The 26,679-nt window shown below is 45.0% G+C and overlaps 1 protein-coding gene across 1 annotated transcript; it reads left to right on the top strand.

Moving 5' to 3' along the window:
- Window positions 1-431: 431 nt before the first annotated feature.
- On the top strand, window positions 432-14,260 carry LOC136941098 (SH3 and cysteine-rich domain-containing protein 2-like). Its single transcript, XM_067233503.1, has 11 exons — window positions 432-515; window positions 7,336-7,693; window positions 9,245-9,339; window positions 10,215-10,299; window positions 11,118-11,233; window positions 11,586-11,655; window positions 11,781-11,896; window positions 11,995-12,083; window positions 13,151-13,202; window positions 13,730-13,867; window positions 14,043-14,260. The coding sequence occupies exons 1-11, from the start codon at window positions 432-434 to the stop codon at window positions 14,139-14,141; spliced, it is 1,302 nt and encodes a 433-aa protein (XP_067089604.1). The 3' UTR covers window positions 14,142-14,260.
- The last annotated feature ends 12,419 nt before the right edge of the window (window positions 14,261-26,679 follow it).

Raw genomic sequence — 26,679 nt, 5'->3', positions numbered from 1 at the left:
TAGCCTACACGGAATTAGAATGTTCCTGCGGTTCAAAAGAGTAAACAGTTTTTAGACTTCAGATGTGACGTTCTGTTACGCATCAACAAACTACGCTCTCCAAAAAGATACGCGTTGAACAATGATTAAAAGGATAATTGTATCAGTTGGATACCATTTATTCTAAGATATACTTGCTTTCTGGCGGATTTGACTTGTGTCGTAGGCTATACAAACTGGATATAAACCTGTGTCTCGTGGCAAAGATCCTAACTACCCACTGCCTGCGCGCGCCATAAAGGCTCCCAGAGATTGCAGTCAATTTAAACATTTTCTGTAGAAGTTTCCTAATGGCCAAATTGAGCTTTACCTATCGTCGACTACCATCTTCAAGGATTTAACAGGTGTTCGACACCTTTACCACCGATCGGCGCATCACGAGACATCTGACAATGACGGAAAACAGCGAGATGGAGAGCGAACCGCAGCTTCAGCGCTCGCCGAGTACAATGTCCATCCAGCCGGTAACGTCCAAGGCAAGTAGCTCGAATACGTAGCGGCAACAGAGTACAGGTATTTTCTATTATAACCTTTATGTTAGTACCAAACCTCATGTGATCTGTTCTGCGTTCCAGCCACCTTTCCTTCTCCTTCTCCAGATATTGAGAAAGGCTTTTCACATTTTGTAAATGGGCTATTTACATTTACATTTACATTTAGTCATTTAGCAGACGCTCTTATCCAGAGCGACTTACAGTAAGTACAGGGACATTCCCCCGAGGCAAGTAGGGTGAAGTGCCTTGCCCAAGGACACAACGTCAGTTGGCATGACCGGGAATCGAACTGGCAACCTTCGGATTACTAGCCCGACTCCCTCACCGCTCAGCCACCTGACTCCCGCTATACTCATTTATACTTTGGAATATCCTACCCAAGTTCTATATTGGAACATAAAAATGTATAGATGCATATGCTAGGGTCGACATAGAAAGTTAAATGTTTTCCCCTCATTATTGTAGTTGACAGCAGGTGTGCATTATGTATCATCAGTTGGTTGCGTCATTGCTAGTAAAGTCGCTCAGATGAAGTCTGATGTGGCTGAAAAGACTGAGACTGCATCTATATCGCTCTGTTGATCTGTATCTGTAGCTAAAGTTCTATTTTTCTGTCAGTCTTTAGTTATAACTGAAAACAGCATATAAGGTAAAACAATAAAATAATACTTAATGAGCATTAATCACTCCATATCACACGCCTCCGTTTTTGAAGAAAAAAAATAACCTTTGAAGGTTAGTATTGAAAATGTAAAAATGTCTGGGTTTGCTTTAACAATAATGTGCCTTTTTAGAGGAAAAAAAAACATTCAGCCATTACTCCATGCAGCAAGCAACACTCACATCAGTCCTACCACTTTCTGAAGTCAGCAGTCTTTAAACCGACTTGGTGTTCATACATTTAAACACACTAACCCTAACCCCGCACACACAGACACACTAACACAGCAGACACTGCAGCATAGGCTGTGAGGTATTCCATGACTCAAATATGACAATCCAGTACAGAATGACATTTTGAAGGCACAAAGTGAACAGTCTGTCTCTCTACGTCATCCCTGGGCCTTTTGTTCTGTGTTCAGAGAGCGCCCGGCGCGTCAGAAGCTGTGATAGGGACAGTCTGCGCCTGCACAGATTGGTATTCTCATGCACTGGGCCATGTCCATCAGGCCACCATTCTGGAGCAACCCACCGTGACTGACAGGGATTACAACAGCTAGTCCGCAAACACACCTGTCCTTCACTGTGGCCTCCCACTGCTCTCCTATCAGGGCGGCAGCTTGAAAGAGATGCTCTTGTCTGGGCTGTGTTCCCCTGAATCTACATTTACATTTTACATTTAGTCATTTAGCAGACGCTCTTATCCAGAGCGACTTACAGTAAGTACAGGGACATTCCCTCCGAGGCAAGTAGGGTGAAGTGCCTTGCCCAAGGACACAACGTCATTTGGCACGGCCGGGAATCGAACTGGCAACCTTCAGATCACTAGCCCGATTCCCTAACCGCTCAGCCACCTGACTCCCGGGAATCTTGGGCCCCTCCAGCTTTTTGATTGGCTCATGCCATCTGAGGGGTTAAGGCAGTGCGGTAATTGCCATATGGCTCTGTTTAAATGTTTAAAATTCAATGCCAAAGCTCTTGGCCCTAAAAGTCACTGATTCACTCAGACCATTGGAGTCTGTTAAAGATCCATTAGAAGAGCATTGCTGCAAATGTCAAACCACAAATACACCCAGGACGTGAGGGGGGGGGTTGGACCAAATAGAATGGACTTAATTGCTGGACGGGGTCTTGTTGATATTCTATTTCACCCATAAACACACACACACACACTCCTATTGCCAGTGAACGCCCATCAGTTCTCTTTCATCCTCTTATCTATCTCCACTTCACTCACGCTATCAGTGAATCAGACACGCTCTGTGAAGAGATGGCAGCGGGAGGGACACATTTAGAATGGATCTGATTTCGTCTGATTTGTCCCCCCCCCCCCCAAAAAAAAAAGTATTTTGTATTTTTATACATTTTATTTATCAGAAACTGCATTAATATATCATTTTAGTGAGGAAATAATAACAGGAGTCAGATGGCTGAGCTTGTTAGGGAATCGGGCTATTAATCAGAAGGTTGCTGGTTCGATTCCCGGCCATGTCAAATGACGTTGTGTCCTTGGGAAGGCACTTAACCCTACTTGCCTCGGGAATGTCCCTGTACTTAGTCGCTTTGGATAAGAACTTCTGCTAAAAGTGACTAAATGTAAACTAAAAATAACTACTGTTAGGGAAATCAGTTTGTTTTGTTACGCATTTCTGGATTTTTTAAATATTTTTTTATATCGGCCGATATCGGATTTTTTAATCACCAAATATTTATATCGGTATCGGCCTTAAAAATACTTTATCGGTCGGGCTCTAGTCGACAGGCAGGCTGATGTGGAATGGCTTGGGATTTGAAGGTGGGACTTTAATTGATGTAACACCTTCCCTGCTGGGGCATTTATTGATGTGACGCCTTGACTCCAGGCACGGACTGGTGGGCTCTGTCCTCAAATAATGTATTTACACAGTTCATTAGGAAGATCCACCAACAAGTGTGTTCTTTATAGATCGAGTGATTGATGTGACAAACATAATCCACATTTGTGAAACTCCATCCTCCTCTCCAATTTATCTTTGTCTATTTCTCTCTGTGATTGACAGCCAGTGTTGTGCTTGGGGGCTTGTGAGTGAACAGCGACTGCAGGGTTGTAATGGGCAGGTGATGAGCTGTCAGGGTGAAGGTGATGAGGGGTGCCAGGGTGATGAAGAGCGAGAGGGGGGGGGGGTACTGCTGTGGCAGAAAGGGGTGTTGAGCAGTACCGGTCCTAGCACATCTGCCGCCCTAGGCAAAATGTATCAACAGATACGCCTGTAGGAAGGACCTTCCCTGGTGTTGAGGTATGGAAAGACATTTTTACACATCTGGTTTTCTCCCTGCACCTTATGTTTGAGGGTAAGAGAAAGAGTGAGAGAGAATGAGATCAAATGCATCTGACAGTGTGTGCCAATGCATCTCTTATCTCATGTTCAACGTTGGAATTCTGCTGTGCTGCTGCCATGCATAATGAGCAGCTTTAGACTAGCAGTGAACATATTATGACTTTGAACAACTCCCAAGTCCTCTTTGATTTCCGCACAGAACGATGGAGAACAAAGCGATGCTCACATCGCCACCTCTTTCATCCTTTCACCCATTCATCAGGAACTGTGTCAACAAATCTTATTTTTCCTCTCCCAGACTTCTCTCTCCCTTGTTTTCTCCAAACTACAAATGAGCCTATAAGGAAACGAAGACAAATCTCGTGAATCTGCATAGGAACCACAGGGATATGCATCATGTGTTGACTAAAGACTGGAATACTGTCACAGGTCTCTGTTGACCTTCTCCTTTGTGTTCCTCCCATTCATCTCCTACTGAGCTGGTTATAAGAGCCTCGTCTTTAAGGAAGAAGACCCCGGGGTCAGTTCACACCGTGAGATAGGCCGTAACAATGACTTACAGACCTTGTGAACCATTTCACATTTGACTCAACTCTTCATTTAGCCCATGCAAGTGTATGGCTGTTTGATGTTGAACATGAGCAAGTCATGGTTGATGGCTTGATTAGCCTGTCCTCAGGGACAGTTAGTCAACCTCTGTAGAGAGGTGGCCAGAGCCAGGATGACTAAGCTTAACTGAGAACTGTCTTAATGAACCTGTCTGTGAGTCAGACAGGTGAAGAGTAGAGCTGAGGAGAAGGGTACCCTGGGAGAAAACATATCAAGATGACAAAGCATCGTAAGGGAGGGGGGTTGTGGTGGGAGGGTGTCTGTTTTGGGTGGGGTTTTTATTTTGTATTTAATTTTTTGTATGGTGTGTGATGTTTGTTTACATTTGTCTTCTCTGCTGTTTTTGTTTGCGAAATGAAAAAGGAAACATGTTGCTGTCAATTGCCAATGTCACTGCTGTATGATGTGTTTCCCAATAAACATATTTCAAAAGGAAAAGATGACAAAGCATCACAGCCGTTCGGAGTCGACGCCGTGAGAGACTTGCGTGTTACTGGGGCCACTGATCTAAGTCAGTTCCACCTCTCGTGTCATGTTTGCATTTTAAACAGCAAAGAGAGAGAGTGTGTGTGCTTACGTGACAAACCTAGACAACCATTCATCATTGGAACAGCCACCTGTTGGCAGTTAGTAGTGCCTATTATCTGCCAATCATCTCTCCTAGGGCCCTTGTTTCTTCAGGTAATGAGCAACACCTCAGTTCTCTCCACAACAGGGAGATCTTGTCGGTAAGGATGTGAAGCACATGTTGTTCTTATTGTTCTTCATAGACAGACATGTCTTGGACCCTTGTTGGCTGCTTGTGCTTGTCATCGCTGTACTCAACAGGTATTGGAAATCTCATGGCTGGGTTTAGGATTCAATAGCCATGGCAGCCTACTGCAAAGCCGTAGCCATGGAGTCAACATTGGGGGGGGCGAATTACATTTTTAATGATAATTTCGGACAGTGTGCGTGGTGGGGGGGATGTGTCCCAATATATATTATGATTACGGCCTTGGCCTACTGTATGTGGAGACAAGCAGGAATGATCAGGAAAGAGAGAGAACTCTCCCACTGTTAATTCCCTGTGTAGCCGGTGGCATGATTGCTGGTCATTCTAAACTGCAGGGAAACAATATGTCTCACACGGTTCTACATTTACATTTAGTCATTTAGCAGACGCTCTTATCCAGAGCGACTTACAGTAAGTACAGGGACATTCCCCCCGAGGCAAGTAGGGTGAAGTGCCTTGCCCAAGGACACAACGTCATCTGGCACTGCCGGGAATCGAACTGGCAACCTTCTGATTACGAGCCTGCTTCCCTAACCGCTCAGCCACCTGACTCCCTGTCACACAGAGGTTGTATGGTCTGGTAAAGCTTGATTAGCTTAGCCACATAATCAGGAAATGATGGACATGAAATTAAGTGAAATCAGATGACAGGGCTCTGTGTATCGATGACTTTAATCAGAACTTATCTGTATTTGCCTGTCAGAGCTGTGGACCTCTCGGCAGACATAAAGGAGGTTAGGAGGAATTTTTTACTCGTGCATAGACGCTTGATTAGATTAGCTGTAATTGAGACATGTGTTCCTGCCTGGCGTGGGCTAGGGCAACTCATTCGCACTCATTGAACAAGCTCTGAGCAAAAACCCAGGACAGACCTCAGAGAACTGCAACAGGTGTGTTGAACCAGCCCATCTCTGCACATTGCTTTCACTCCTGAGAGACTCTGATGATTATTAATAATATGAAGGTTTGACACGCAAAAAAGAACGTCCTTTAATGCTCGTGCGCTCGCCCTCACGCAAAGATTCTCTTTCTCTCTTATTGACTCCTACACAAAAACACTATTCCTTTCTCAAACCAACCACACACTTTATGTACCTAGAGTTTTCCTCTCTCGCTCTCACAGTCAGCCGCTAGCATGAAGGAACTGTGTGTGTGTGGTGTGTGTATGCACAGGGACCATCAGAGCCGTATCGATTTGGTGTTTCAGTCCGACTGGGCTGATCCATTTCTCCAGAAGGCCACCCCCTCCCGAGTCCTCTGCTCGTCTGGACCCTTGTTGCATGTTGTCAGACACCTCACCTCAGGGTCATCCAGGACACCTAACCCCAGTGGCTGCTGGTGATGTACCCTCGCATGTCTTACATTTACATTTAGTCATTTAGCAGACGCTCTTATCCAGAGCGACGTACAGTAAGTACAGGGACATTCCCCCCGAGGCAAGTAGGGTGAAGTGCCTTGCCCAAGGACACAACGTCATCTTTGGGACAGCGGGGAATTGAACCGGCAACCTTCTATTTACTAGCCCGATTCCCTAACCGCTCAGCCACCTGACTCCCTATGTCTTCATGCAGATAATCAATAACTGGTGGTGAGCGAGATTACGGGAGGGAGGGATTTAGTCCTTTGTCCTCCTATTAGTCATAAAGTAACAGCTTGGTCAATAGAGATAGTAGACGTACGCAGCCAATCACATTGCAGAAGGGTTATCATTGCTGTGTAATCCGATGATGCTGCATGGGGTACATGTGTGTTTCCCTGCATACTTGTGTCTGCGTGTGTGTGTGTGTGTGATTGAACTCGTGTGTGTCTGTGTGTATGAATTTCGTGGGTGTGTGTGTGTGTGTGATTGAACTTGTGTGTGTATATGTGTCTGTGTGTATGAATTTCGTGGAGCCCAATGGACCAGTTGAGTCAGTGCCAGTGATGTGGTTTGCTGGTGCGTCAACACTGGTGTGACAGTGCCCTCCAGATCAGTAGGACCTGTGACTTTCTCGATCAGATTAGGAGGCTGAGGATAGGGCTGCTGATAGGTGATAGCGCTGTGTAAACTGGTTTACTGCCTTTCATCAATGTTTGGTCTCCCACACAGCCAATGAAAAGGGGGCTTACACACATCTGGGCTCTGTGCTGTCAGGGAGGGGCTTACCATGTTTTACAGCTCGTCCTCTCGTGTCGCCCGCCGTGCTTTCACAAGTCTTGTCTCTCCTCCTGTGAGAGAGCCCTTTCTTTTTCTTAAGTGTTGTTTTCTCCTAAGGTCTTATTACTTGAGATAAGCCTTGGTCAACAGCTTATCCGAGACCGCATCTCTTTCGGGTTGAAGATGCTGGTGTCGATCAATTTCTGTTTCTGTTTTCTCCCATGTGTATTTTTCTTTTCCATCTGAATTCTGTTTCCCTCCTCTCCTTTCCTCTCACCCCTCCACCCCTCTCTGTTTCTGCAGCTCCAGCGTCTGAAGCGCTCCCTCTCCTTTAAGACGTTGATGCGCAGTAAGAGCGTGGAGAACTTCTTCCAGCGCTCGTACAGCGACGCCCGTCTCCCCCCGGACTTCCTCAACGACCCCGCGCCCCCCTCTCCACCCCTGTCACATGGTTCCCCACTCACCAACGACCGCTCGCCTTCCATCTCTCCATCCCTCAGCCCCAACCCCTCCCTCTGCTCCCGCTCCCCCTCTCTATGCCCCTCCCCCTCGCTGCCCGCCAAGCCCACTCTCTCACCACGCCCCCAGGTGAACCATTGCTTCCAGGACCACGTGTTTCGCAGGCCAACCAACTGCCAACACTGCAAGCACATGATTGTCGGTAAGATGACATCTGTACCTCGGTTACACTCCACCCTCTGGAGTATCTGCGGCTATTATCAGAAATCCTTTTGTACAGCTTTCTCGTGAAAGCAATGTAATACTGTTATTACTGAAGGACGAGCAGAGGGAAATAAGAGTAAGTCATTCCGTTGAAAAGGAACAGCCTTGGCCGAGGTCTGCTCTCTGACGTAGAGCATGTGATTGAATTGGCCAGCTGAGGACCAGTCTGGCCTTTTTATTTCCTTCACTTGATGCGCTGTGTGCACGAGGGTTACTTATAGTGTCGTACTACTTCCCTCTTTGCTTACTTCCTGTCACTGTGATTGATTGCATCGTCTATTCAGCTCCAGGTTTTTTTTGCTCCCCAGCTTGCTTGCGTTTGCATACATCATCGTTTTCCTTCTGCATAGCATCAGCCGATTTCAGCTGTACTCCCAGTGGCCCCCCACTGCCTTCCACCTTCCTCCCCCATCGGGCTCTCCAGAGTCTCATTGTTAAGCTTTGAGTGGAACAGCTCCTTTTAAAACAACACATTTAGTTGAACCATACTGCATGTTCCAACTGGCTTGTGAGCTGTGACAAAAAGAGTTTGCACTTGGAGTATGGGATACCAAAAAGCGTGAATGATTTACTCGGCTAAAGGCTTAACAGAAAGTACTAAACATGCAAATCAAGAGCATCTGGAGTGAATGAGGGGGTTATATGAGTGTCGGATGTTGTAAGGTGTGAAAACAAATATCAAATATCACCTAGAGCAACAACAAAAAAAGGAGACCCAGGGAGGTAAAACAGGTGCTCTCGTTACCCTGAACCTCCGCCCCGCCCACCACAAACCTGCAAAGGAAAACACACTAAATCTGGCAGGTGGAGCGAAGGCTGGCTCATTACTTCACATATATTTTTGTCTCTATTGTCATGCACGGGCTTTGCCACAGGCAGGTAAGCACAATACGACTATAAATCTAAAGACTACATGTCTAAATCTCCCAATTGGGATAGATTAAAACAAACTCAAAACAATGACGCCAACCACCGTGAAAGAGGATCTGTTCCAGAGAAATCTGTGAAAAACAAATTAGATAGAAAAAAAGGGGGAAAACACCCCCCCCAAAGTTTTAGGGTATTTCATTGAGACAAAGCCTGACGATAAATTGGACATGATGCCAAATCGATTAGATCTGGAAAAGTGTTCAGCTGGTTTCCAGAATTTGCAAAGGTTTTGGGAGGGACGGTCGATTATTCTGCAGTTAGTTGTAACTCTGGCAGACCTGCCAGCTCAGAGTAAGTGGGGCAGAGCTGATCAACGCTCCCTGAGTACAGACACTAGCTTGACGTCAGAGAGGAACCTGCTTTGATTAGAAGCCAACTTGTTTATTAGCTCCTCCTGCCTCCATCTCCCAGGTGTGTAGTTCTGTTTTAACTTGCTCTCTTTCTCTCTCTGTCTCTGGACTTCTCCCACTGTCTGTTTGTCTCTCTCTCTCTTTCTCCTTCTCTCTATCACATCAGTTTTTTAATTGCTGTTTATGTTTCTCTGATTTTCCTCCTCCAGGAAACTCAAAACAAGGCCTTCGCTGTAAAACCTGCAAGATAGGAGCTCATCTGTGGTGTACCTCAGAGTTGTCCCAGCAACCATGCTATGGCAAGGTGTGTCTCTTTTTCGTACTCACACACACACACACACACACTGTGTGTGTGTGTGTGTGTGTGTGTGTGTGTGTGATGTGTAGGTGCTTATCAAGGTGTTGTCCATGTGTGCAGTAAAGTTGAAGTGCTTTCAGAACCTAGCCACACACAGGACATTGAGTACATGCAGAGATAGTGCTGATGTTGGAGATTGAGTTTCATTAATCAGTGGCTCGAACTCTCTCAGGCAAAGACAGTAAACTGGGTATTTGTCTCCAAGCAGATCCGATCTCTTTGTTTATCCTTTCCAAGAGGGCAAAGGACCATGGCAGACAAAGGCACTCAAGATAACTCCAAATATAAAATAGATGGTTTTGAAATGTTCAAGGTTGGCTGAGAACGTCAGACGTTTGAGGGAGGACATTTTTTAAATAACTAGCAGCATCCACCTTTCATCTACAGTATGGCCCACCCTCCACCCCCTTTCTCCAATATTATGGCTGTACAAAGGACTCATCTCCAAGTCAGTGCAAGAAGAAAAAATCAATAGCGCTGTTGAAAGCATCACTGTGGCTTAATTCACTGTGAAATTCTGTGTGTGTCATTGTATGTGAGTTTGTGTGCATCTTAATATGCTCTGTGAAACTGGCTGTCAGAAATTGGAAAATACAGATTATCTAAGCAGATAAACAGTCATGCTTTCAAATATCCCTTTTTTAGTTAACTCATTATTGACTTCCTTGGGTTTCTAAAAAACCTCCCTTCCCTTCCTCTCTCTCCCATCCATTTCTTTTAAAGCAACTCCATGAGGGGCTAGATAAAAGCAGACAGCCAAGCCTATAAACAGGAAATATTGGAAACAGTAAATCGTGACGTCTCTTTTTTTCCTCCGGCAGTCGGGAGCTTTCAAGCGTAACTTCAGTTCGCCAATGCTTATCAACGACCAACTTACAGTTGTCAAGGAGGTCCAGCCTACACAAGGTAACCGTGTGTGTCTGTCTGTGTGTGTGTGTGTGTGTGTGTGTGTGTGTGTGTGCAACCTGCCCAAAGAGGGTATACGTGTGCTCACTGACCTTCACCCTGCAGATCCTTAAAAATACAGGTCAATACTTGTCCATCCCACAATCCTCCCTTCCACCACTCATCAGTAGAATCTCAGTTAGGCTGCCCCTCTCCTCTGGAGCCCTGCCCTGTCAACATGAGGCCCGCCTCGGTCTGGGTCTCTGCCAGGGGACCAGGTACCATCACCTGTCAGCCACATACTGCACCCTGTCACACAGAAAGACCCATCTGCCCTCGGTTCAGCCCTCGGAGAGCAGGAAAATAGCCTGATTCAAATCCTGATGGAAACTGACGGTGGCAGTACGTGAGAGAAAGCAGCTCCAAGCTCATCAGCTTCTGAATCACCCAGCTATCATACCACACAGCCACACAGCGGTGGGCTAAAATGAGCCGTCCGCATTTAACTTTGCCTTTTGAATCCTCGAGACCGAATTACTTTCTCTGTGCATCCCATCTGACTTTTTTTTAACCATCACAATTACCCAAGAACTGCTGCATTGCAAATGTCTCCAATAATCTCACAACCTGTGCGAATTGAGTTCTTTTTATGAAAAACCCTCTTGTAGGGTTACAGAGGCTCTGCCTACCTTCATGTGTGATTTCTACAGCAGCCTCCTTTAAAATATAAAGTGGGTCACCCTGACATGGCACTGTGTCATTAGAGCTACTTTGTAGTGTACGGTCTCAATTCACTGCCTCTAAGGTCTGTAAGGTGTGTCTGTGTGTGTGTGTTTTAGAAGCTGGAAGAGCTTGTTTAGACCCTGTGTATGCCACCCTGCGCTTCGGGACCTCCCTGGCACAGATGAGCCGTTCCAGTTTTGGGAGTGTGTCAGAGTCACCCACCAAAAGCCTGGTAAGACACCCTCTGGTACAGGGGGCACGAGGATGTCAAGGCCTGTTAGACGCAGCACAACACCTAGTCTAATGCACAAGCTTTCTTCACCTGCAGATGACCCCCCCCCCAATGCCTTGGGGTTTGTTTTTGTTTTATAGGTGTGACTAGTACAGGAGACAGTGTTAGATACAATATATGCTGTTAATATAGTCTGGCACTTTATGAGTGGGAAAAACGGAACCGCACACTTGCTGTGCTGAATAATTGAAAGACCCGGGTTTTTAAGTTTAATACCCAAAGTGCATCTTCTCCTTCTCTGTCATCGTGTTGTGGTGCCATGGTTTGTTTTGTGTTGTGTCTCTTGGACCAGGGGGAGGGAGGGGAGGAGAGGGAGCAGAGACAGAACAGCATGGAGGAGGAGCTATCTCAGGAGGCAGGAGGTAGGAACCATGTCTGTCTGTCTGTCTTGGTCTAGGTCTGTGTCTGGATCTGTGTCCGTGTTCATGTCTGTCTGTGTCTGTGTTCGTGTCTGTGTCTGTGTTCATGTCTGGGTCTGTGTTGACAGTGGGACCTGATTTCTCAGTTCTATCAGATATTCATCCCCCAGAGGAGGAGAAGGCAGAGCAGGAGGATGGGAGTGGTGTGTCTGTCCATCCTCCTGCCGACGAGAACACTGTCAAGGTACTGTGAAGGCCTTCATCCTTCCTTCTGTCTCCTCCTGTGTTCCGCTCATATAAACAGCCTCTATATTTAGTATGCATTCGTCTGACTCTCTCTAGGTGCCTAAGCGAATCGAGGTTCATTCTATCCACACTTATGTAGCACTCTACAAGTTTCTGCCGCAGGAGCATAATGACCTGGAACTACAGTGAGTGAACCAAGGAGATGACATACTTTCTGTGTGTGTGTCTGGTGGTGTGTGTTTTTTGTGAGTAGCCTTTTCTTTTTTGGTGCATTTGCACGTGTGAAGGATAGAGAGGATGCGAAGGTGGGTGTGCGGCTGTAGGTGTGTGTGTGTGTGTTTTATTACGCCTGTCATGTCGGGGATGAAGATGTCCGCACCATCTGCAGAGGACGGGGAGGAGAAGACGCCCGTAAGGATGTCTAATTATATACAGAGCGGCCATTACTGTTCCACACAGCTTACGCAACAAATGTGTTCACAGTGGGGGGGGGACCGAATAATACAACGAATTTGGGGGATGAAAGGATGAAGAGAAGGGGAAACTCGACAGAGGAGCGAACAGCTTGAGACGGGCGTGGGCACAGAGGGAGGGACAGGAGCCGGGCTGGTGGGGGAGGGAGAGACAAAAGGGATTCTGAACACAGAGTGAGAAGGGGCCAAAATGGGGTGGAGGAGAGGACAGGAAGTAGGCAGAGAAGACGGGGATGGTCAAATGAGGACGCCGCCCATTTCAGGCAGGAGTGGGCGGGGCTGTTCAGGTGTATCACCACAGGGTTCGTTCTCAGCCATCTGCTGTCACCCCTGGGTATTGGCCTGTAGGAGAATGCGTGTATAGTAAGGTGTGTGTGGCAGTTCAGTGTTCTGTGGTCATATATCTTGAAGAGTGTGAGAGGAATGGTACTATCATGTAGGGCAGCAGACTCCCCGGAGATTATCATAGTCCACATTCAGAAACTCTTAGACCACATACAGAACTAGTGCAGTGGGGACACAAGCTCAACTCTGTATATAGGACAGATCAGTGTGTGTGTGTGTGTGTGTGTGTGTGTGTGTGCATGTAAGACTGAAAGCAAAGAGTCTTCACGAGCAAGCATCCTCTCTCGGAGAGCCATAACAAATAACACACATACACTTCTGAATATTGGTTGTCTTTGGTGTTTCTGTGGTTTGTTAATGCTGGCTGCTATTTCTGTTATATTTCTATCCTTTCCTCTTTCTGCCCTCCCTCCCTCCCTTCTAATCTCTTCTAGACCTGGTGATCGAGTGCTGGTCACAGATGACTCTAATGAGGAGTGGTGGAAGGTGTGTAATGAATCACTTGTGTATGTGTTTCTGTGGGTGTGTGTGGGCTTTTGTGTCTCCATAGTGTATGTGTGTAGCCAACACAAACACGGTTGTGAACTGCATAAATGCGTGATGTTTTACCACCTGCCCACCATCTTCCCATAATACACATCTAGGCAGTCAGAGATAAAAATAGATCATCGTTTTCTCGGAAAATCACTTAAAGACTTAACGCATAATAAAATGAACTAGCGTTGCGACCTGAAAGAGCTTTTCATTGAGTCTGTAATGAAATGGAAATAATCAGGATGTGCCTTGTCACTCCCAGGAAAGAAAATTGTAGAATCTTTCTATCCAATATCCAACTGCAGCATGGAAATTGTCCATGTAAATCCAGCTGGCCTGGGCCCCAACTTATTTATGTTAATATAACAGACAGTTTTAAACAAACACTTTTCCTCAATGCGATGCCCAACCCCCAACAGGCAAGTAATCTGAACTGTCACCATGGTTACAGGATGATGTCTGTGTTGATCTGTGTGCAGGGGAAAAGTGGAGACAGAGTGGGCTTCTTCCCAGCCAACTTTGTCCAAAGGGTGCGGCCAGGAGAGAGGGTGTGGCGAGTCACCCAGGGTGCCCATGGCAACAGGGAGATAGGTCACTTGGCTGTGAAGGAGGATCAGGTGAGCGCCGACCTTTGATCTCGCCTTCCCTTTTCTCCTTGCTTCTCAAGAGGTCATTCCACAATGCCAATCCTATTTTTCCTTCTCCCTCCCTCGCTCTCTCTCTCTCTGTCTCTCTCTCTCCCTGCCCCCCTCTGCGTCTCCCCCTCCCCCCCCCTTGCCTGTCTCCGAGCAGATCTGTGTGGGGAAGAGTGAGGACAGCGAGGGCTTCCTGCGGCTGAGCAGCGGCAAGAAGCGAGGTCTGGTCCCGGCCGAGTCTATCGAGGAGATCTGAGCCTCTGCGTCCTGACCCGCCCTGCGTGTCCAGGAACACACTCACACACCCTGAGAGATGGCAGGGACCCCCGCACTCCTCCACTGGAAATGGACAATGGGAGCTCTCATCACCCTGTGTTTTCCTGCTGTACTTGTGTTTCAGAGTAGATTTAGCTTCTCCTGTGTTCTTCTCCTATAGGTTAGATGATTAGTGTCGGCAGGTATGGAGTCCCACTAATGCTCTCATGATGGACTGTTGGTTTTAAAAGCACGGGCTTAATTACACCGGAGCCAAGGGCTCCATGTCCAGAAGAAGTGACTGATGTGAGGAGTGGTGCGGGGGGTGACATACACTGTAATGTAGGGGTAGGTTGTTGCTAACAGGTTGACTCCCATTGGTCTGTACTTGGCTCACACTGGCTCTACTCTGCCGTGCTCTCTCTCCTTCGCTCTGGTCTCAGTCCCTCGGGTGAGACTTGGTTTCATCCTAATTTAGACTGGCAGACAACTCTGGCAGCAGCGTGAGGACTGGGAGCTCCAGGACACTGCGGTCAGACTGGAAGGAAGGACACAAACTTTCCCTTGACCTCAACACTGACGGATAGACCTTCAGCCCTCAGGCTCTGTACAGTCACCTGAATGAACACTTATACACCCGCTGTGCAGACAGGAATATATGATTCAATGTAGATAATGTACGTTTCAAACTGGCAAATATAAAAGAAATGATCTGTTTTGCTATTTTCACTTTATAGAACCTACAAGGGAATATGACAGTGGTGATGAGTTTATGTATACACGTTTTGGCTGTGTCAGTGGAAAGTCAACAGCAAAAATTGTAGTATAATAACAGGGCTATACTGATAGACTTGAATGATTTGTCAAGATGGCCTGGTAGATTTAGCAGAGAACCACTCAGTGCTGTGGCAGTGCTGGAGTGGGGAGGTGTTGGAATGGTTTTGGCTGGTCTCTGTTGCACCTCAGGAAAACGAACATGTGACAGCCATGTGGAAGACGACGTGGACCGATCCAGTGACAAGTCAGTCCCCTTCGTGGCTTGAGGAGAAGCGAGGGAGAGAGAAGGAAAGACAGGAGAGATGCAGTGTATCTGAAGGGGGGGTAACTCTAATGTTGGACCATCGTATGTGTGCGTGTGCAACCAAGATGTTTGGCTCATTGGTATTTAATTCACCATGAGATTATGCCACTTTGTCATCACCTCTCTTTTCTGGTGGTCTGTTTGGGTGATAGAAGCTAGTTTAACTTTGTCGGCATGTTTAAGTGATTATGAGTGAATATGGGTTATGAGTCGGTTAGAAATGTTTCAAACTGAACTCACTAACACAGGGATAATAGAGGCCCTTCTAACTATTAAGAAATAACTTAAAATCAAGTTGTTGCCAAACAAAAATATAAAAATGAAGTATATGGTAATTAAACTACAGTGAAGGTCTTGTTTGTTTATATCTAATGTGCATGGTTAATGAGGTAGTGGTTAAGTATCTTCTATCAGTAATAAAAAAAAATCTCTGAACAATAACTCACATGATATAGCTAACACACGTTTAGAGGATGATATATTAACAGTTGAATAAGTTGAAGTTGAAGTGTTAACTATCAAACCCCATGATGACCTGCTTCTCATGAAAAGACTACAGCTTGTTTTTCTGTCTCACTGATTCTGACTCCGACTGGCAGGGAAACCAGCGAAAGATAGATAACTGAGAGAGATAACTGTGCAAAACTGGATGGTTAGAGAATGTGTTCATACAGAATCTGTCACCCTCTAACAAGCCTGTATTATTACCTAGTTATGTAGCATCCAATTGTGTACTTGTCTCATAGAAAGGGCCTGGTGTTTATGTGTGAATGTAGCTTTAGTTCCGAGTCACCCAAAGACCCTATGATCAATAAAGGTCTATACCTAACAGCCCTGGGCTATGGAGTCTCCATGCTTATGTTTCCTGTAACGACAGTTCTATTCTTGGTCACAGCTGAGTCTGGTGAATATGAAGAGCAAAATTATGTGTTTACACATCAATGCGTCATAAATGCGTCATCAAATTGTGTGTGTGAGAGAGAGAGAAATAGAGGGTAAGGGAGAGAAATAGATAGAGAGAAATAGAGGGTAAGGGAGAGAGAGAGAGAGAAAGAAAGAGACAGATAAAGAGAAATAGAGGGTAAGGGAGAGAGAGAGAGAGATAAAGAGAAATAGAGGGTAAGGGAGAGAGAGAGATAAAGAGAAATAGAGGGTAAGGGAGAGAGAGAGATAAAGAGAAATAGAGGGTAAGGGAGAGAGAGAGTACCTGGGTAAGGGTCTCTTACAGCAGAAGGGGACTTTTGTTCCCTTTGTGTTTGTCTGGAAGTATCGTCTGCTTAATTAGTCCCGGGAGAGATACAAGGGGGCGGCCTGCTGGGCACAACAGCTTAACACACACACACACACGCACACACACATACGCACACACACACATACGCACACACACGTACGCACACACACGTACGCACACACACGTACGCACACACACATACGCACACACGCACACACACACAGTGATGTGGACTATTTCTATTTTCACGCACAGGATAATCTATGGGAACCATAATTCTGAAGCTGCTAATTGGGGACATCTAATGAAATAGAGAGAGCGCTGTCTACACAGCATGGGCTCTGAAGAAATGAGCTGTTAGGGAGAGAGCCAGAAGAGGACATCCTGTCACCTCTGACTCTGCTAGAGAACCAAAACCCTGCTTCTTTATGGTAATCCACAAACATCCCCTGATTAACCAGAACAGCATCTCTGCCAGTCTATTATCAAAGGGAAAATATCAGACTACACGCTAGATACATGTGTCTCTCTGGACTAGGAGGCTCCCTATTTCGACGGGATCTTTTGTGAAGGACTGAAGCCAATTTCAGAGTAAGACAATCCCCATCGTGGATCTTTTCTGATCAAACAGGCCCCCAGATCAGAGTGCAGACTGTTTGGGCTCTGCCACTCCATCACGACGCACAGCCCTCTCTCCTGGTGATTAACACTGCTGTGGCACCTTCCTGGAGCTGAAGAAACTGCTGTCCAATGATGTCAGCAATCTCCTCTTCTGGTCTTCTCATCTGTCTGTCTCTGATGTCCCAAGCATCCTTCCACCTCTGTCTCAGTCACACTGATACGACACTTACTGGACCAACTCCCCTGTTCCTCTCCCACACTCAATCAGTCTGTGTCTTCCTCTCTCTCGCACACACACTTTCAGTCTCTCTATCCCTTTTCTCTCTCTCTCTCTCTCTCTCTCTCTCTCTCTCTCTCTCTCTCTCTCAATTCAATTTAGCTTTATTAGCATGACAGTCATTACAACCGTAATGCCAAAGCAAGAGGCACAACAACAGACAACCATACATCAACAACACAAGGAACGACAGCCAGTATTGTCCGGAACATGTGGCAACAACAAAGCATCAAGAACATAAAAACAACAATTTGCAAGACACAGTGACAACAAAACCGAGAATCTAAATCAAAACCCAATCAAAATAAAAACAACCAAAGTGAATAGCTACAATGAAATGGACAACACATATCACAAATAGAAGGCAACACTTCAAGGCTGGTCACACTACACTCAGGTTTTCCCTCATTTCATGGCACTCTTCTTGTGTTATCTTCGGGTCATTCTGACCCATCAGTCATTGTGACCCACCGTCGTATTGCGACAACTTTACCGCATACAAAAACAAATTGAAGCATTTTCTTTTAACCGTTGGGCTGTCTCAGACCCCCCACATTGCAAAGGTTAAAAGAAAATTATTTGTATTCGTTTTTGTATATGGTAAAATTGGATAAAAACAACGATGGTTCGTTATCATGTGACCCGAAGGCAGCACAAGGGTTAAGAAATCGTCCAGATAGGGGGGCTGTGTGTCCCTCCCCTAAGAGTACTTTCATCTTTTCATCATCAGACAGTGTGGTGAACGATGGTCTAAGGGTTTCAAATTTATTAAAGAAATGCTGTCTGGTATTTCTGTATTGTTGGCAGTGTAGTAGAAAGTGCATCTCTGTCTCTACCTCACCTGTTGTACAGTGACCACATACTCTGGATTCTTTTGGTTACCAGGTTTTTTTGTGTCTGCCTTTTTCAATGGCTAGACTGTGGTCACTGATCCTGTACTTGGTCAGGATCCGTCTCTGTATCTTTGACAGTATAAAGATATTTAGCCAATTTATAATTTCTGTTTAGGGCCCGATAGCAACTTAATTTGTTTTGAGGTATGGTTTGGTTGTTCCAATGTTCCAGGGCCCCGTTCGTCGTAAGGGTTGAAGCTAAGTTAATCAATTGTCCCTTTAGCCCGTTAACATTAGCGAGATGAGTGAGAACAGCAAATATCGGTTCGTCAATGGCTGATCCGCATCCAAATCATGTGGTTAATTTCAATCAGGCTAAACTTATCAGGGAAATTGCACGTGCACGTCCTACTTCAAAAGGCAGGAAAGGTCGATCACCAAAACCGTGATTTTCTAACGGCGGAAAAGACGAAAGAGAGAGCGGTGATATATCACCGCATAGGCTATTCTCGCCATCCGAGCAAACTATTATAATGAGTATCTAAGAAGACAATAAGCATATTATCATGGCTAAGTCAAACATCGCCACCGCTGCCAGAGCAAGACAAGCAGCTTGGCAAAAAATTGCCGATAAGCTAAATTCGAAAGTTTTGGGGAAATGTATAGGCTCATCTTAAGTGCCTCATTACCCCAATCAATCAGATCACATTTCTTTAAATGTGCCTGCTGGTATAGGCTTAATGGAAATTAATAATCGAATGAGATCTTGCTAGCGAAAATAATTATCTCAACTCTTTCAGAATAAGTAGGCTAGATAAAAACAAGGCCAAAGAGTATCTAATTGATACGAATTCATAGACAATTATGAGGATATATGTAGGCTACTGCGCTTATATCATGTACTATATATGTGTATATGCATGTAGGCCTATGTGTAAATCCCTCTTTGATTTCATTGACTGGGACATGGCCAGGGAATATGATTAATTGATTCATCAGCTGGTTAAGCGCCAAGTACACTTTTCTTACAGCAACGCATGCTACGGCTTTGCCAATGTTTTCTGCATCGCCTATACTGTATAAAAATGTAGCCTATAGCCTACCTGACGTAAAAAACCTCAAGGCTATGCAGTCTGAAACACAGTTAAAGTAGCTTTATTGTCAATTTCTTCACATGTCAAGACATAAAAAGGAATCGATATGACGTTTCCCACTCTCCTACAGTGAAACATATAAAAAGCACAGGCACAACAAGACAAGACATTTCGTAAAACATAGCGTTACATATTCACATACAGCAGCATAAGCTCATAATAAAGCATAAAGCTTGCTGCGGCGTGTGATATTTGCAATGTACGGCCGAGAAGGTCTTGCAAATAAATGAGTCCTTGTCGGCTGAATCGATATCGCTCAAACAAGAACTCATCCGTGTGAGATAAAGGATCTTGGCAATCGCGAAGAACTCTATTGGTATGGAAAGCTAATTGAACTAAAGGTCCTTGGTCAACTGGAGCTGCCATGTTATTTTCCGGGGGTGTGGAAAGCTTATCCAACTACACTTAAGTTAGCCTGCTCTGGAGCAGGTTAGTGCTAATTTATATGTTACTATGGTGATTTATCGAAAGTTGCTTCCACGAACCAAAAAGAGGGGCGTTTTTTTAAATCTTAGCCTGAAAATTAGCTCGCTAAACCGCTTAGAGTTACGACGAATACCCCCCAGATAGGCCTTTTTGGTTTGTTGAACAATTTGGTTTATTCTGATTTGTGATTGGAAGCAGTGCTGATCTGAAATCGGACAATGTTAGGTGTCAGTTGGTTAGTTAGTCTCATGACCAGCTGACTGAAAGGACTCTTTTGGGGGTTCAGTTCTTGGGTTTGCAATGCTTCAAATTGCAGTGTATCTTGGGGACTTGATTTGAGATGCATCCAGAATTTTAGTGTTATTTTCTTGATGTTTATAATTAATGGATATCGGCTTAATTCTGCTCTGCATGCATTGGTTGGTGTTTTCCTTTGTATGTTCAATATAATTCTACAGAATTCAGCATGCAGGGCCTCTAATAGTGTAATCATGCTGACTGAGTGGACCCCATACTTCACTTCCATATAGCGCTATTGGTGCTATTATGCAAATATTTTAGTCCAGATTCTGATTGGTATGTGTATTGTATGGAATTTTCTTCTAATTGCAAAAAGGTCTCTACAGGCCTTCTCCTTTAGCGCATTCACTGCCAGTCCAAATTTTCCAGAGGCACTGATTTTGATCCCCAGGTAATCATAGGACAGGGTGTGCTCTAGTGCGGTGTTTCCTAGAGTGAACACAGTCCACTATCTGGAACTATGTCAATCTGAGTCAATCTCTCACTCAATCCTCTCAGTCATGTTCCTCCCCTTCTCTCTTACACGATGAATCATTGAGGGCCAGATGACTAACTCGCTCTTTGTTGTTCAGCCTCTTAACTTCACCCTCTTAACTTCAGCCTCTGTCTTGATTGGAGTTTTGATTGGAGTTATTGTAAGGAGGTCTTCATCTATATTCACCCTGGCACATGAGGTAGAGGGGGGGGAGTTAAGAGGCAGTGTGCGAGAGCAGGAAGCGAGAGGGTGCTGACTGTGAAATAAACCATTAACAACGCTAGTCTCTTACTGCCTGCTCTGCCATAGGCTCAAGCAACTCTTCAGATACTAAATAGAGAGTGGGGGGCAATAATGGCTTTTGTGAAAGTCGTTATGGTTGAAGCTTCGCACTGTGCTCTGCCCAGCTCCTACACAGACCCCACAGTGTGTTTCTTTTCTTTTCAAAAGAAATGTCATTATCATTATTCATGTGCTACTATCGCTGACTACTCTCTGGGATGCCTTAGAGCATACAGAAGTACTGGCAGGCCTTGGGCCTCCTATTATGGTGCTCCTGATGCAGAGAAAGAAGAAGCGGGTGTCTGGACAGGGAAAGGAGATATGGTGTGGAGTGCAACAATGTCTCTCTGCACGTCTCAGCTGTGTGCGTCTTTGATGCCTCCCATTCCCAGCCTCCACGCTGGCCCCTGTGCTCCTGTGACAGGTCCTTGACAAAATTAAGGAGTGTAGGACTGGTTAAAAGGCCTACGCCTGTTTGCAGAAACGTTTTGTCACGACAGAAAGGGTCACTGGAAGAAAAGAACAGGGGAAAGGAGATCAAGGTTAGAGGACAAAATAAGAACGGAAAGAAAGGGAGCTTGACATCGCGAAGGCGTAAAGCTGGAATTAAGAGACAGAATGTGAAAGCAACCCTCCTTGCTTATATTTCAGTCACGTGTCACAGATTTAATCCTCAGTTTAGAAAACATTTCCTCTGTCCCTGTCAGATACTTCATTATGGTGGAAGATTATAGAGCTCAAACATAAAGTGCCTTGTGTCTCTCCCTGTCATCTGTGAAATGGAATTGCCATTGTCGGATTGGTCAGTTTACACTTCAGTAGCATTCCAAATCAAGCCCACCTGCACCCTCTAACCACCAGTCCACAACGCAACTGTTCAAATCTAACCACAGTCAAACCAAAATAGGACTATAATTGTCTCTATTTCCATCTCTGAAAGGAAGGAAGTACAATCAATAAACACAGTAAACAATGGAGACAGTAACTGTCTGAGATTTCAAGCTCAGAAAAAGAAGCTCTGGTTGAACAAATATCTGCTCTATACAAAGCGGGTAATCACAGGTTACACGCGCGCACACACACACACACGGACATTTAGCCACACAAGCATATCTTGCTGCCATTTGTTGACAGGGGCATAATATATTCTTCCTGCAGCAGAAAGTAGAACATACCATTACCCCAGTCCTCCCACGAAAACAGATATGATGTAGTTTCCTTCCTTCCTTCCAACCCCACCCCCCTTCACACACACACACACACACACACACACACAGGAGAGGAGAAATGCGGAAGGAATGGAGGAAGAGGAGCAGGTACTAAGCCGTGACTGGGTCATGTAATAAGGTTCCATCAGAGAGGAGTCACCCCTGGGTGTGACAGAAACTGGACAGCTCCAGTCTAGCTAAGCTCTAGAGACAGTCACGTAAACTCTTATTGTTAGAGACCCCAACAGCACTAGTAGCCAAGGCGGAAGTCTCAGTACTGATATCAACTATCAGTTACCACCCATATCCTGATCAAACAATTATTATAAACTTTGATCATGTATAACTAATTAGAAACAATTATATTCATGCTGCTGTATCACAATTGCTGCAACTTTTTCACAGCCTCCTGCATAGACAGAAACAAACAGAAAGAACCTAACATCCTGTCCTTTTTATATCTTACACAGGGTTCTCATTAATCTGTCTTTTGGAGAACATTCTGAACTGTGCTTTGATTAAGTGTCACATTGGACCCTTTATGGCTACTGCACTGCACAAGTCTAACACAAAGAAAGAACACCAAAGTAATTCTGAGAACTGAAGTATTTGAAGTTGTCAGAGGAACAAATTGATGTGAAATGGACATGGAGGTATGTATGATTCTTCTACTGATTGCAATAACGGACTCTGTGTGACAGCACCGGCCCCTGCCAGTCTCCTCTCCTTACCATCACCTTGGTGATCCTTCCAGACACACGCCCTGCAGTTTATCGTTTCACACCAGCCTTGCAGACACCAGATAACACATACAGAAACACACAAGCAGATTTAGAGTGTATGGTTAGGTCAGAGTTGTGTCAAAGATAAATGTATTTGTAACTATTATTTGTTTTAAAACATACTGTACGTGGTCACTGTCTCAACTGCAATCCTTTAACAAACCTGTGTGGTTGGTGGCCTAAGTATTCTGACGTATGTTATGATTGGGTAGAGGTTATTTTTGCTTCAACCAACCCCTGTGAGCAATAATTGCAAATGACAGTCTGGGTGCCAGGAAATCAAAATGTAATCAAGCCTAAATTGTAACTTCTAGTAATCAGCAAATAAGCACATAATCAAAACAAAATAAATTGGATACTGTACACTCTGATTAAAGAAAATATTCTAATGCCCAGCAATAATAAATCCCGTCAATATTACATTTTTAGGAAATCTTGTTTCATGACTACATTATGCAAATCTCATACCATGGAGAGGGTGAGGGGCTTCTTGCACTGTACACCATCAATCGACTGTGAGCGAACGCTCGTTGTAACACAGAGCTACATGTGAGGTTCACTGCTATAGGGAATGGACGGCACCTTTTGATATATAACACATGGATACGGGAGGGAGTCAGGTGACTGAGCGGTTAGGGAATCGGGCTAGTAATCATAAGGTTGCTGGTTCGATTCCCTGGCAGTGAAAAATGACGTTGTGTCCTTGGGCAAGGCACTTCACCCTACTTGCCTCGGGGGAATGTCCCTGTACTTACTGTAAGTCGCTCTGGATAAGAGCGTCTGCTAAAATGACTAAATGTAAAATGGATACATAAGTACACCTTCAATAGCCTGAGCAGTAGCTCAGTGATACCAATAGCAATATATCTGTGATGCTTCTCAAAAGAGAATGAAACCGAGCCTGTTTGCAGAAGACTTCAGACAAAGAGGCAGTTCGATGGTCTGTGCCCTTTTCATGTATTCATGGAACATTTGTACAGTATGTGAAAAGGGGGTTCAGGGAGGTATAATGAGTGCGGCCCACAGAGAGCTCTATACACAACAGAGAGCTCAATACACACAGAGAGCTCTATACACAACATTGGTAGAGGCTGGGAGCAATGTGGGAAAGAAAGAAGATCCTTAATAGCACGGAAAAGACAACCACAAATGCCACCAAGAGCAAAAGAAGGTGCAGTGAACTAAACAGGATGGGCAGAGGACATGGTGTGGTTGTGATCTGATGTGTTTTAATGAGGGGGGAGATGAGATGAGTGGCAGGTCAGCCTATTTGTTGTGACCTTCTAGAGGATGTGAAGATTTGTGGTCAGAGAGACACACAAGAGATACACACAAACATACAAATTCAGTGGCATTTTAACAGTTCGGTTAAAATGGGTTGACGGACAGAGAGAAAGGACGGTGGTCGAAGTTTTTTTTTATATATATAAAAGTATACAAAGAAGATCAATAAGACAGCAACATGAAAACAAACACATTAGAATGGTCAATAAGAAAGAGAGGTTGAAAACGAAGAAAATAACCAAATGATCAGTACAATTTGTCAGGTAGTAGGGGTTTCACTGTTTACCACACCATAGGGACATTCAAACCACTATCACTCTCCACTGGTGACTTTCAATGTCCTGACCACTGCTGTGCCTGCTCCAGTTACCTAGGAACCAGGCCCTCCTGCTTAGACAACCAATCAAAAAAGCCAAAACCACAAACAGGAAGGAAGTTAGAGTTCACTGGCTCCTAGCCATGAAGAGGTTAATGTTCCCCTCCCTCGATGCTCGTATCAATTGCCATTGGTCTTTGACCGAAGTGACAGAAATGTCTATCAATTAACTCTTGACGTCAAATGCCAGAGACCTATTACACTTGAACAGCGGTAATAAAGGACCTAAAGGCACCCTGCCAAATCTCACCTGCACAGATGTTTAGATCGTGTTAGCAGGTTGACGTACCTCAGCTCCAGAGAGCAGCAGATGTATTTTCAAACAGGGCTGGGCATGAAGGGAGAAAGGGAGGGGAGAAAAGGTTTTGGGTCATCTATTCTGGAGATGGGAGAGCTAAATGTGGGTTTGGAGGCCTGGCAGATAACCTACTTCACTTTATATCCCCAATCCAGTTAATGTTCTGTAGTGGTCGTACACTGTATATGACACTGCCTTTCTCCTTTAAAGCGGTGCACCTTGAAGAGAGATGGACTTTCAAAGATTCCAATCAGCCGACCCATGTGAGTATCACTGTTATTCCTGGAGACCAGAACTCTTTCAGGCCTCCATAACAACATCAGGCCTGTACCAGGGCCACAACAATCCCCAACCCAGCAGTTAACCCATTTGTCAATCCACAACCCATTCCATCAGGGGTAATTACATGTGCGTATTGTACATCCAGCATATTCTCTTTTTACGGTTACTGCATGTCTCTGCTGTCCACCCACGCATCCCCTCACCAATCTAGTGAAGCTACGAGAAGAATATGAAGCAGGCTCTGCTAATGCACATGTCCGGATTCATCATAACACATCAGTCTCCTTCCCTCACCATCTCATCTGTGTTATTCTATCTACGTACATCCTTGAACAAAGATACAACTATGAGATACAAAGATACAAATATGGTTTATTCTCCTCATAGGAATGCAACACTATACTTTCCCAGTCTTTGTATTGACAACAAAAGCAACAAAAGGCAATCCATGAATTGGCCTCAAAGCAATTGCCAGGGAGGCAATCAAGGGATATGTGATGAATGTGAAATCATTCTCTCTCAGTCTCCCACTGTGCCCCTGTCCGTCCTGGTTGTGAAAGAGACAGAGGACAAGACTACTCTTTTCTACATCTCTTTGATACAAGCGCTTTAGAACCAAGCCGAGCATGTTATCTCAAAGGTCATGACTGGTTGTAAATAATTAGTGTGGCATTTCAGGCTTGTCCAGAGGGAGACAGGGTATGGTCAAACAGCATCTGGGACTCAGGTCTTGGTTGTTGTTGTTTGTGTCACAGCGACAAACCAAGCCAGTTCAACACCTGTGTCTTGAAGAAGCTGCTGTAATCAAGGCAGAGGCGTTGGTGGAAAATAGCAGCTGTACCAGATTAGCCAGCAGCAACTAGCTACCTGGATGTTAAACAGAACAGCTTGGTCTTTGAAGAATTCATATGAGGCATGCCTCAATTGCCTAAGCATGTTCACAAATATTTACTTCAATGAGACACAAAGGCTTTTAAAATGGTTCAGGTATGGTCAAAGACATACCGGTAATTCAATTTATGCCATTCAAGGGGAATTTAGATTGCAGATAGATCCATTAAAACATGAGTAACCACAGATTCCCAGACAAAAACCCATTCTACAAAGCACCCCCAGCACACCAAAAATAAAATGTCTTAAAAAGAAACAACAAATCTACGCGTGTGAGAATGCCTGTGTGTGTCAGAGTGTGCTCTGAGCAGACACACAACAGGTTTATGTTGAAGATTTAGGGATGTGATGGCCCGAGGCGGTCGACCCTGGAGAGCGAGCACAACAGCAGCCGCAGAAAAAAACCCCACATCAAAAGTAATGACACCAATAGAGCGCAAACTGACAGGTTGGAAAGGGGCTTAAAAGAGGCTTTGAAATGTCAAACTTCCCCCAGTCTCATTAGGGACACATAGGTAGCAGCCAGCCAACTAACATATGTACTGCTCTGTGTGTGTGTGCTGCTCTCTATCACACTTTCTAAGTGCATTGCAACAAATATTCTGCTTAGCCCCCGGAAATGCTAAGTCTGTAGAAAATATAAGGACGGCCTGCTCTTTAAATGTCAGACTGACCAGGTATTATTTCTCGCTGATTTTATGTATTAAATCCAGTTTGATCAGCTGAAATGGATGAGCC

The sequence above is a fragment of the Osmerus mordax genome, chromosome 3 (assembly GCF_038355195.1).
Source record: "Osmerus mordax isolate fOsmMor3 chromosome 3, fOsmMor3.pri, whole genome shotgun sequence".
NCBI classification, from domain to species: domain Eukaryota; kingdom Metazoa; phylum Chordata; class Actinopteri; order Osmeriformes; family Osmeridae; genus Osmerus; species Osmerus mordax.
The sequence above is the reverse complement of the archived record's forward strand: the minus strand, read 5'-3'. Positions and strand labels throughout refer to the sequence as shown.